This window comes from Tursiops truncatus, chromosome 19 (assembly GCF_011762595.2).
Source record: "Tursiops truncatus isolate mTurTru1 chromosome 19, mTurTru1.mat.Y, whole genome shotgun sequence".
In the NCBI taxonomy this organism is placed as follows: domain Eukaryota; kingdom Metazoa; phylum Chordata; class Mammalia; order Artiodactyla; family Delphinidae; genus Tursiops; species Tursiops truncatus.
The window spans coordinates 43,466,133-43,479,649 of NC_047052.1; the positions used below are offsets into that span (position 1 = coordinate 43,466,133).

General features: G+C 35.5%; 1 protein-coding gene across 3 annotated transcripts in view; it reads right to left on the minus strand.

The window, feature by feature from the left end:
• Positions 1-8,389: 8,389 nt before the first annotated feature.
• Positions 8,390-13,517, minus strand: part of ZNF567 (zinc finger protein 567) — a 30,172-nt gene continuing 25,044 nt past the window's right edge. For 2 of the 3 annotated variants that reach the window (XM_073796517.1, XM_019941168.3), the window contains one exon: positions 8,390-10,764. In XM_073796517.1, the coding sequence (XP_073652618.1) occupies positions 9,044-10,764 (1,721 nt within the window). In that variant the 3' untranslated portion in view covers positions 8,390-9,043. The remainder of the gene's footprint in view (positions 10,765-13,517) is intronic. The other variant, XM_019941169.3, reaches the window with a different exon arrangement.

Below are 13,517 nucleotides of genomic sequence, written 5' to 3' on the forward strand. Positions count from 1 at the left end.
TTGACATTTGAAAATTCATAATGGAGTGAAACCCTGTAAAGGTCTCGTATGTGGGAAGGCTTTTAGTTTTTTGGCAGAGACCTTGGAGTACACCAAAATATTCACTCAGGGGAGAAACCCTAAGAATGTAAGGAATGTGGGAAGGCATTTAGAATATGTCAACAACTCTAAAAATTCATAGTGGCGTGAAACCCTATACATGTAAAGAATGTGGGAAAGTTGTTGTTTTGGCAAAAACCTTAAAGTACACCAGAATATCCATTCTGGGGAGAAACCCTATGACTGTCAGGCCTGTGGGAAGACTTTCAGTTCTTCCAGATACTTTAGAGTACACCAAAAAATTCATACTGATGAAAAACCCTATGAATGTAAGGAATGCGAAAAATCCTTTAGATTACGTGCACAAGTTGGTCAACATAAAAAAATTCATACAGATGAGAAATCTTATGAATGTAAGGAATGTGGGAAAACCTTTAGACTTCATTCACACCTTATAGGTCATCAGAGTATTCATACTAATGAGAAACCTATGAATGTCAAGAATGTAGGAAGGCCTTTAGGCAGAGGACACATCTGATTCAACATTAAAGAATTCATATTGGTGAGAAACCCTATGAATGTGGGAAGGCCTATAGATGGAGTTCAACACTTATTCAACATCAAAAAATGCACACTAAGGAGAAACTGTGTGAATTTAAGATTTATGGAAGGGCCTTTGAACTTCATTTAATCCTTACAGATCATTAGATAATTCATAATGGTGAGAAACCAAACCTATGAATGTGCACGATGATGTGGGAAGGCCTTTAGATAGAATGAACATCAGTGAATGTACATTAAGTAGAAACCCTGAATGTGAGGAATGTGGGAATGCTTTTAGATTTTGTTCATGTTTTACTGAACACCAGAGAATTAATAATGGCAAAAGACTCTAAAAATGTAAGAAATGTGTGAAGGCCAAATATTCATGTCTCTATGAACACCTGAGAATTCATAACCTTATAGTGTTAATTCAAAGGTACTTTTTCTTTGACTCAACTCTTTATAGAATATTAACACTAGGGGAAATGTTTAGGAAACCTTTTTTTTTGGTCATTCTTACAACTTATTTAGCGTAAAAGATCTCTTGCCAGGTATCTTAATCTAATGAATATATAAAATACTTCCAAACCTGAGGCAGGAGATAGACGGGCCCCAGGCTGAGCAGCTGGAGTCTGTCCCCTGTGGAGTAGATACTCCAAGATAGAGATAATGGCAGAAGTGAAGAGGAGCTGAGTCCTGTCCAGATAAAAGATAAAGAGACCACATATTTTGATTCTGAGGTCAAGAAGACCTTCCTGACTACATGTGCACATTTGGCCTCTGTGGAGGCCAAAAAGGGGGGGGGGGCACCACCCCATAGTAGGTGATGCCAACCTATCCATAGACCTCTGGGCTGGAATCCATCTTGGCTAAGAGTTGCATGTGCACCTCAGGGGAGGACCCTGAATTATACCAAATACGGACTCAGAACCTGGCAAAGCAAGATGATTGGCCAGAGGAAACCCGAAAGAGATGCCCCACCTAAGTGATTTAAACTACCATGAAGGCGCAGCTCTCTTTCTGAGGCCTCCTGTGTGTCTATTCACACGTACTTTTTTTTCCCCCCAAATACTTTACTTGTTTCACTACTTTCCGTCTCTTTGTTGAAATTCATTTCTACAAAGCAGATAAGCCAGGGCCTTGTCACTGGCCACTGGTCCTCATGGTCTAGTGGCTAGGATTCAACACTCTCACTGCCACGGCCTGACTTCAATCTCTGGCTGGGGAACTGAGATTCTGCTTCAAGCTGCTGCAGGCTGAGGTCACCTGAGATCAAAACCACTCAATTCCTGTTGGATACCAGCAAACTTATACTAGAGGAGAATCTCTTAATCTATCAGTTGTGGAACTGAAAGAAAGCCTTTGGTCACATCACATACCTAGCCTATCATCATCTTCAAGATATTCAGCAATATACCAATATATTACTTCTGTGCCTCAGTTGTAAAATGGTGAAGACAATACCTGTGTTTTTGTGAGGATTAATACGTGTAAACCCTTATAAGACTATTTGACAAATATATTAACTACTGTTGTTCTGATGATAATTAATAGCATTATCATTAGCAAATTCTTAGAGAAAGACACTATGTTGGTAATGAACTTAGAAGAGCCTCCAATCACCCCCATTCTCCTATTCAACCTCAGATGACTGATTTTGAATAAAGTCCAGTAAAATATAGAGAACATGTGAGACAATTTCATTCCTGCTGAGCTGCATCAGGAAACTAATGCTGGAATAAATACTCTGGAACTAGTGGCTGTAAATATATATTGAGAATATAGCTAGTTGCTTAAGTAGAAAAGGGTATGAAGCAGTATTCTGTTAATAAATTCCTAATAACAGATACCCCATAATCTACACTCTCCTCTCACAATTCAAAGTTTATTAGAAATTATCAAAAGGATAACAAAGAGAAAACCGTCCATTAGTAAACCTTCCAAGTTGCCATTATGAAAACTTTCAAACAAACAGGAAAGTTAGAAAAGTACAATGGACATGTATTTACCACCCTGCCCCCCCACCTAGTTTAATAGCTAAAAGTTTGTCATATTTGGTTTATCTTCCTATAATTTTCAACATAACCATACTATAACCACATCTTCTAAAATATATCATGTGACACACATTCAGGTTTTCCCAGCTGTCCCAAGATTGACTTTACAGTTGTTTGCTTTCGTTTTTTATCTAGAGTCAACTCTAGGTTCAGAAATTGCATTTAGTTGATATGTCTCTTTTAGGCTAGTTTAGTTCTTCATTTTTTTTTTTCCATGACTTTTTCTTCTTAGAGTCCATGCAGTAGTCTTGTAGGATGTTCCATATTTTCGATTGTTGTTCTCGTTTCCTAATGTTGTCATTTAATTAATTCTGCCATTTACATTGGAAACTAAGTATAGAGAGAAGATTAAGTTTGGATCAAACAATTTTGCAAGACTATTTCATAAATGATGTAAAGTATTTTGTATTGTATATCAAGGTACATATTGATAAAATGAGGCTAAATTTGATCATATGGTTAAGGTGGTGACTGTCAACTCTCTCCATTTTAAAGGTTCTTTTTTATTCTTACAATTAGAAAGTGTGGAGTGATTCTAACCTCCTCTTGGAAATTTATATTTTATTTGTTTGATTCAAAGAGAAAACCAGTATTAAAACAGGATACCACTCAGATATGAGTGATAATGAGTTGCTACATAACAAAACCTGTATGAGGTGACCAAAATCATCTTAGAAGAACACTAATACCCTTTAACAAATGTGGGAAATCAAGACATAGGGCCAGAACTGTTTTTGCATCATCATTCAACGATTAACATCATTGCCCCACGTGACTATACTATTATAATCCTAGTTCTGAAACAGTGTCTGTCACATAGTGGACACTTGATAAAACTGATGATGTAATCAAACCTAAGAAACCAGAAAAAGAACAAATTAACCTAACTACAGAAGAAAACAGTTCGTACAGTTAAAATTGGAAATCAGTGGAAGAAGCAATAAAACCTCAATTTATTTTTGTGGAAAAAACACTGATCTAAACTAGACTTATAAATTTGATCAATGTAAAGGTGAGAAATATGACAGCACTAATAAGGTAGCACACATATATTTATGGAGAGTTTAAAAATATCAGTAATATTATATACAGAAAGTATTTTCTTTAAAATTGACTCAAGATGAGGTAGAAATCTGCATAGTACAATACATATAGCAGGAAAATGAAAATCTGGTCCAAAACCTCTCTTTAAAACAATATTTAGGGCTTCCCTGGTGGCGCAGTGGTTGAGAGTCTGCCTGCCAATGCAGGGGACACGGGTTTGTGTCCCAGTCCGGGAAGATCCCATATGCCGCGGAGCAGCTGGGCCCGTGAGCCATGGCTGCTAAGCCTGCACGTCTGGAGCCTGTGCTCTGCAACGGGAGAGGCCACAACAGTGAGAGGCCCACGTACCACACACACACACACACACACACACACACACACACAAAACAATACTTAAATATCAGGTAAAAACTACGGATAATCTCTAAAAGAATTTTACAAGCTCATACTAGAAGTCTAAACACTGGATCAAGATAGTTTCTAAAAGATCTAGATGAGCTTATGAATATTAATGCAAATATTCTAAGGAAAATATTAACAAAATGAAACCAAACACGGAGGAAATCATGACTTGAGAGGCAGAACTTTTGTTTTGCCTATCAGTCACCATTCAGAATTTGACATAATCGTACCACATGATTGCACTCTATTTCCAGCTCTTTAAGCAAGATGCATCCAAACTCAAGAATTTAAAAGTAAAAAAAAAAAAAAAAGAAGCAGCAGTACCAGTTAAGATAGTTAGCATGTTCCACCCTGCCTCTCCCACTGAACACAACTAAAATCATAGACAGAATGGATGAGGCAGCTGAGAAAACTGAAAAGTAAATGTTAGCAGACAGACTGAGAAGGAAACAAGAAGTTGGAAGTTTGATCTGGTGGTGTGCTGGTCTGAACTGAAACAACCTGAATCCCAAAACTGTGAGCCAAACTTGGATGGAAAGAGCTCCATAAGAAACTCTCTATAGTTGGAAGAGTGGGAGAAGGGGTTTTTGTGGAGCAGAGAAGGTAGAAGAAATCCATGTTGTTTTTCTTTTCTTTCTGGTCTCACTGCAGGCAAACACTAGTCCTGAAAGCTGCAGTCCTGGATTGGGTAGGTGGTGGTAGCAGCAGCTGCCAGCAAATACTTAAACCCTGAGGAAAGGGAATCCTATCTTACTAGTGGAAGTCTGTTCTAAAGAAGGTGGAGGAAATCCCATTGCTTTTTTCCTCTTTATTCTCTCACTCATTGGCACTGCAAGAAGCCCTAGCTGTGGGAAGGCCACAGCAGAATGGGAAGGCTAAATAAAGCCCTGTTGCTCTAACTAGATCCAGGAAGTGGTCCTCTGGGAACTAAAGAGTTCTAGTGAGATAGGGGAGAGGAGCAACTCAAGTTAGGGATCCCTTAAAGTATTATATGAACTCGAGGGTGCACATGTGTAGATCTGACACTAGGCAGCATACCAAAGGCCTTGAGAACTGAACCAGGTGGACCATCAACCAGGTCTCAGAGTGGGTACTGGGTGAAGCACATAAAAGATAATGCACACTGAATTCCAATTTTCAAATTCTTTGAAAACTGAAATGACATTGGAATCCCAGGGCACAGAAAGTAGTTTGGAACTTGCATATTGAATCTAAATAAACTGCCTGCTAAGACAAACAAACCTAAATTATGTTTCTCATAGGATTTAAACTAGACTCAGAGAATCAAATTATTCAAAATGTCTAGGAAACAATAAAAATGTACTCCACATACAAACAAACAGGACAATTTTAAAACTCACAATGGAAAAGAAAAAGACACCAATACTGACATGATCCACATTAGAATTAGAACCATGTTCCAAGATGTAAAGGTGAACTCTTGAGTGAATATCTAAGCAGAGAAACAGAAGCTACAAAAAAAGAACCAAAAGGAAATTAAACATTTAAAATTTTTATTATATAATTCTCGGATGTATAAAAGGAAATTTTAGAACTGAAAAAGTGAAAATTAGAACTTACTTGATGGGCTTAGCAACAAAATGGAGTGCCATGAAGAAAAAAGTATTTAAAGAATCAATGGTTGAAAACCTACCGAGTTTGGTAAAAGACCTTAAAATTACAGATTCAAGAAATATAGCATACCACAAAAAGGATAAACTAAAAGAAACCTTTGCTGAGACACATCATAACCAAACTGCTGAAAATCAAAGAAAAAAATCTCAAAAGCTTCCAGAGAACATTGATGCATTACATATAGGAGAACAATCCCTTAATTCCCATTAGAAAGTATGAAGGCCAAAGGATAGTGCAACACATTTTTTAAGTGCTTTAAGGAAAGACATGTCAACCCCAAAATTTATCCAGTGAAAATTATCGGGAATGAAGGGTAAATAAAAGATATTCTTAGGTAAAGGGAAACAAAGAGGATTTGTTACTTGCAGGCTTGCTGTAAAAGAAATGCTACATGAAGCTCTTTAGATGCAAGGGAAATGATATCAAAGAAAAACCTGAAACTTCAGAAATAAGTAAAGAGCAACAGAAATGGCAAATTGCTGAATAAATAATAAAATTATTGGTTTTTAAAAATAATTTAAAAATTTACTGTGATAAAAAGCAAGGAATATAACACTTTCTGATGAAGTTTGTAATGGATGTAGATATAGTAAATATGATAATCATAATATAAAGAGGGGAGGCTAAAAGGGACAAATATGGTGGTAATGTTTCCATATTCAACATGCAGTACTAAAATGTTAACTCAAAGTATATTGTGAATTATATATATTATGTGTATTATAATCCCCAGAGGAACCACTAAAGAAAATAAACAAAGAAATAGTAAAAAGCTAAATAAATTAAAATGGAATAATAAAATATATTCAAATGAAAAAGAGAGCAAGAAAGGGAAACAGAGGAATTAAAAATAGAGGGGAGATACAGGAAAGAATGTTAGAGCTAAAGCCCAACGATATCAGTATATATACATTAAATGCAAATGGTTTAAAGCCAGTATTAAGACATTGTCCAACTGGAATTTCTTAAAAACCCCAACTATATGTTGTCCATCATAACGTGGCCTTAATATACATATATAATACACATATATATTGTGGGTTTGGCTCCAGACCACCACAGTAAAGCAAATATCACAATAAAGCGAGTCACATGCATTTTGTGGTTTCCCAGTATGTCATGTTTATACTATAAAAGTTATGTTTATACTATACTGTAGTCTACAGTAAGTGTGCAATAGCATTGTCTAAAAAAGCAATGTACATACCTTAATTTTAAAATACTTTATTGCTAAAAAATGCTAACCATCATCCTAGCCTTCAGTGAGTCAAAAATCTTTTTGCTGGTGGAGGGTTTTGCTTCCAACTCACTACATACTCAGGAAAAAGAGGTAGGCTTGCATCCTTGGTTGTGAATGCAGTTCTTTTGGTAGTTGTCATCGTTAGCATATATTTTTACTCATCTACAAACACAGATTTATACAAATGAAATAATTTCTAGGTTCTCATAACTCTGAATATAGATCCTGTAATCTTATTTGTTGTAGGTATTTTATTCTAATATGTTCATCCTGCCTACACACTAGAAAAAAAAACTCTAAACATAAATAATAACTATTAGTTAAGGCTATATTTCTCAAAGTTCTGTCCAGTCAGACATGGCATTTTATCTTTTATCGTACGTCCCTTTCAAGTCTAAATTTTTTTCATGTCTGATTTGCTTCATCACCCACTGTTCTTTTTCTGCTCTGAAATCATCTGCAAGACCTGGAATGACAAGCATGTTTCCATTTACAATCCACTGGCAGTTGGTGCCACTTTCTATAGGCCAGATGGCCTGTTGTATGTACATTTTTAATGTAAGATACTTGAACTATCAATTATTTTCCTACTTACTTAGATACAGTTTACAGTTCTACTGAATTGGGGGGAAAAACAGTTTATTTAAATTTCTACTGAATTTTATTACAATAACTTCATGTATGGTTATGAATATTGGTTATGAATAATCCCCCTCAAGAAGGGCCTTTAGTAACACTGTTCAAATTGCTGTTGAGCTTACTATTTTCACAGAAAAGATGCTATAGATGGTATTATCTTAGATTTCCAACTCTCACACATCAAAATCTCCAGTGATTTTTCATTTGGGATTTTCGAGACCCACATTTCCTGTGAGATAAATCAAGGTATAAAAGGCTTACTTTACATAGGCTTATTATATTATACATAGGCTTACTTATATATATTTTTCATAATTCTATTAAAGGGAATAGACTCCTATACTCCCAAATTTTATTCATCTATGTTCCTTCTTAACCTTTCTTTAGTATAAATTCTTTGATGGTGAAAGACATAAGCTATTGCTAAAAGTACCCCTATAATCACGACAACTGTAGGATGCCCTCCAATATGAATTCTCTGATTTTGTGTAAGGTTTAAGCCACAGCTAAGGTCTTTCTACATTTATTACATTCATATATTCATGACTAACAGCCTTCTCACAATTATAACATTATAAGGATTTCTTTTTAGTAGGAATTCTCCAGTTGAATGACATTTCTCCACTTGAATTACAGAGCTGTTACTCTCCAAATTGAATCATCTCACATTGAGAAAGGTCTGAGAGATGTTTGGCAGTATCTAACATAACTGAAAAAACTTTACGTACACCCTGGGACTGAGTAATCCCAGTCTTCATATAAAATCAACAGAAATACACACACACACATATACAAGAATATTTATAGTAGTATTTTTATTACAACACAAAATTATAAAAAATACAAATATCCATCAAGAGGATAAATAGCAGTATATTCTTAAAATGGAAGAGTATACAGAATGAAAATACACTACTGCCACATGCAATAATGTATGAATCTTTAATATGTTGAGTGAAACAAGACAAAAAAATTGTAATGTATAATAAAATATAAAGTTTAAAGACATGCAAAAACTATTTCATGTTAAAAGCCAGGGAAGTGGTAATCTTTGGGGAAGTAACAACTAACTTTTATTCCGCAGAGTGCAATGAGAAATATACTTCATAATTTCTTCCTCTTATGGAGACTGATACTTAAAACCACTTTGTATCTTGCTTCTGCATGTATTATATAAGAATTAAAAAAAATAAACTGAGTCAGCAGGAGAACTTGAAAACGTAAAAAATTAGCTTCATTGCTGATAAGAGTTCAATATCAATGATCATATCCATTTCATATGCTAGTAAACAGTAGATAAATAGTTATGTGGTATAGTACATTAAGTTAATTATTATTACATTTGTGATTAAAATTACCTTATTCACATGTTAAGCATGCTTTTTTAAAAAACTAAAGTTTTACAATAACTTAGAAAGGCTTCACAAAGAAATCACATCATTTATTACTGCATTACCATGTTTTCTCCCTTGTGAGTTCTTTGATGGACAATAAGGTTTCTCTTATAACTGAAGGACTTACCACACTCATTACAAATATAAGGCTTCTCCCCTGTATGAGTTCTCTGATGTACAATGAGATTTGTCTTCTGGCGGAAGCACTTCCCACATTCATTACACTTGTATGGTTTCTCTCCTGTATGAGTTCTTTGATGATGAATGAGATATGACTTCCTGCTAAAGGCTTTCCCACACTGAGGGCATTCATAGGATTTCTGCCCTGTATGTATTTTCTGATGTACAGTGAGGGTTGCTTTCTGGCGAAAAGACTTCCCACACTCATTACAAATATAGGGCTTCTCTCCTGTATGAATTCTCTGATGTAGATTGAGATTTGTCTTCTGACTGAAGGATTTCCCACATTCATTACATTCATATGGTTTCTCTCCTGTGTGAGTTCTGTGATGATCAATGAGGTACGACTTCATTCTAAAAGCCTTCCCACAGTGAGGACATTCATAGGATTTTTCCCCTGTATGTGTTCTCTGATGTGCCACAAGGGTTGTCTTCTGGCGGAAGGATTTTCCACACTCATTACAAATATAAGGTTTCTCTTCATTATGAGTCTTCTCATGAAGAGCGAGGGTTGTCTTCTGAGAGAAGGATTTCCCACATTCATTACAAATATAGGGCTTTTCCCCTGTATGAGTTCTCTGATGTACAGTAAGATTTGCCTTCTGGTGAAAGGACTTCCCACATTCTTTACAAATATAGGGTTTCTCTCCTGTATGAATTCTCTGATGTAGGGAGAGTGTTGTCTTCTGGCGGAAAGACTTCCCACAGTCATTACACTCATATGGTTTCTCTCCTGTGTGAGTTCTCTGATGACGAATGAGGTGTGACTTCAATCTGAAGGCATTCCTACATTGTGGACATTCATATGATTTCTCCCCTGTATGTGTTCTCTGATGATCAGTGAGGGCTGTCTTTAGGCGGAAGGACTTACCACATTCATTACAAACAAAGGGTTTCTCTCCAGTGTGAGTTCTCTGATGATCAATGAGATATGATTTCCTTCTAAATGAATTTCCACATTGATGACATTGGTAGGGTTTTTCCTCTGTGTGAATTCCCTGATGCAGAATCAATACTGATTTCCTGCAGAAGGACTTCCCACATTCAGTGCATATATGCTTTTTTTCAATATTGGTTGTTCTTCTCCTTTTATTATATTCAGATGGTTTTTCCCTTCTGTAAGCTCTATTATGTGTAATTAGGCCTCCTTTTTTAAGGAAGGATTTCTCACAGTCATTATATCCAAATGACTGTGCTGAAGTTTCTATCTCATGATATTGCATAATCATTTCATTATGACTGACAGTCCTACCACAGTGATTATGGGATTTGCCTCCAGAGTGAGCTGTCTCTGGCTTAGTATTGAGGAGTGATTTCCCATATCCATTATGCTCACTAAGTCTCTTTCTTGTAGGACTTAGATTACTGATGATTAATTCTGAAACATTTTTAAAAATCTTTCCATGAGTGTCATATTCAGGAGGTAGGTTTTTTGAATTAATAGGGTTTTTGCTTAAAGTAAATGTCTTTTCATATGCACTACTGTTCTCCTTAATCAGTTTTTTGTGGTTGATTAATACAACTGATCTAGAAAATTTATCTTGTTGTTCCTTGAATTTCACTAAAAAGTCTTCAGCTTTCCACTTTTCTTCTAGGAAAGAATATAATTAATAACAACTTGTGAATCTTCACATATTTGCTATTGAAAGGAATTGTAATAGGGTCTAGTACATGAGGCCAAAAAAGACCAAGGACAAATTATTCCTTGCCTGGGAAAAGACATGGAACCTAAATTAAAAACTCTGCCTCAGTGTGGAAAAAGATGAAAAATAAGTAATGAACACTAGTAACATTTGCATTTTGCACCAGAACTTCATACAGAAAGTGAAACAAACACACGAAGCAGTAAGGAGAAGAGACAAAAGAATAGTGGAAGAGGAATTCATGCTTGGATAGGTGGATTCAGAGGCAATGAAGTGAACCTTTCAAGAGCATTAAGATTTAGGTAGGATGAACAAGAAAAATTAGCAGAAAAGTTTGTTCAGGGAAAATTTTAGAGGAAGGCATTTGGAGGACACAGATCAGAGCCTATACTTTTATTTCTTTATGCCGCACCACGTGGCATGTGGGATCTTAGTTCCCTGACCAGGGACTGAACCCATGCCCCCTGCAGCGGAAGTGTGGATTCCTAACCACTGGATCACCAGGGAATCCCCCTGAGCCTATACTTTTAAATATTCATCCCTAGACTGTAAGGTAAAATACTTCCAGTTGTTCCACCACCCTCTTTCCACACACCCACCAATGAATCTTTCTAAGCATCAACTATTTTCCTAGTGTTTATAATCCTCTATATAGCTGGGGATCATTTTTTCTTGTGAGGGAAATACTAGGAAAACACTTCCAACAGGAACTTTAAAACAGACTAGGGGTATGTTCACTAGTGTATTCAAGTTGCTGTTGTTATTATTTTCTTTCAGAATTGTTCAATAACAAAACTCTCATGATCATTAATTATAACTATTCTTCTTTTTAAGTGCTAACTTAGAGGTTTAAAGAAAGATTCAAGTCTTTCCCCAATACGGTAACATTCTTAACTCCAGTTTTCCATATGGGGGACCAGAAAGATTGTTCACTCTGGTTCTAAATCACTCATTAATCTTAACCTTTATTTCTCTTATAAATTTAGAACTATATTTGACTCTTTTGCTTTGCAATCATCCACATCTAGTGAAACAATGTTAAATCTAGGTTCAAAAATCTATTTCTTCCTTGAGTCCATTACCCACAATACTAACACACAAGGAATTTCTCCTGTAAACAAAACTTTACATTACCTAGACTTACTTTTTATATTCAAACAAGTTTTCAGGGTTGTCCACATATCTGAATAATTTCACCCGTAACAATCAAAGCCTAATATTTACTGCCCTATAAATATCTCCCTTATCCCTAATCACATGCTTTTGCTCATGTTCTTTTAATCAGTTGACTTGCCTTCCAGTCTTATTTCTAATCATATTTAGATAATCTTCAAGAAAATGTTACTACTCCATGATATCAAAACCCTTCACATATATCCCACCACCACTTTATTCATTACTTCTTTATAACTTGAAAATAATTATGGTCTAGAAAAAAAATTTTAACAAATCTTTTTACAAGCTTACACTGTGTCATAAATATTTCATGAAAAATGCAGACTTTGACAGTAATCCTTTCTCATAAAGGAATACTTTATTGGTTATCGCCTTTGTACTCTTCTGAGTTTACATTAACACTGCATATCATAGATAGGTAGTGTTTGTTAGAATCCAACCATTTGAATCAGAATGTACAGAACCATGGCCTGGGCAAGTACTTCTGAAAGGACTTATCAGTACATACTTTATGAATGGAGGAAAAAGAGATCTCCCCTGTACAGCTCCATAAACAGAAAATGAAGCAACTACTGACTACTTAAAATGTTGTATACTATGGCAAAGAAGATACAGAGGATCTTATCTTTGAAAGAAAGAATCCTTAAGCATAAACAATGTACAATCAAGTATCAAATTATATAACATCCAAGAGCTGTGTGTGTTACAGTTAGTAAGCAGCATGGAAATTCAGGAAAAGGAAAGGTGGATATGTTGGGGAGTAGTCAAGGAATAGAAAGGAGAAAAAATCTCAAGACTTCAAAGATATACACTATACAGAAGGGTGAACACAATGAAAAGTACAGACATCATGACAGACCCTACATGTATAGAGAACATTTAGGAGACTAGATAAAGTGGAAATTAGCAAGCATTTTCCACAGAAGAGAGAAATAAAGTTGAAAAGACCAGATGAGGGCTTATTATAGTAGTCCTTGTATGAAGGAGAATTTCAATTTCCTATAATAATAAGTAGTGGGGAACAAGTGATGATATAGCTTGTCAGGAAAGTTAACAATATAAATTGAAAAAATTAGGACAAAAATTATAGCAAAAACAAATTGTAATTACCATATGCAAGACATTAAATAAGGTAGTCGTCATTTTGTATGATGTGAGTAAAAAATGAAAATATGGGAGGATGTAAATATATTTCACGGGCTGATAAACACAAATTGTGAAGAGATCCACAAGAGATTATGACAGAGACAATCAAGCTGGTATCAAGGCAGTAATAAAATAATTTGGAAAGAGTTAAATGGGAATGAATTTAAGAGCTAGGAAAGTTGGTGATTTTCATTTTCAACTTATTGTCACAAAAGGGGTGAGGCATCATAGTGCAGAACTTGTGAAGGACTGGAGTGAAGGTGGGAGGACTGTGCCGAGTATGTTTGTATTAGAGGTTCTCCACATAAAACAAGGAGCTTAAGTTCTGAGAGTGGATGAGACTAATATAATTGAAAGGTAGATCTCTTGAGGACAAATT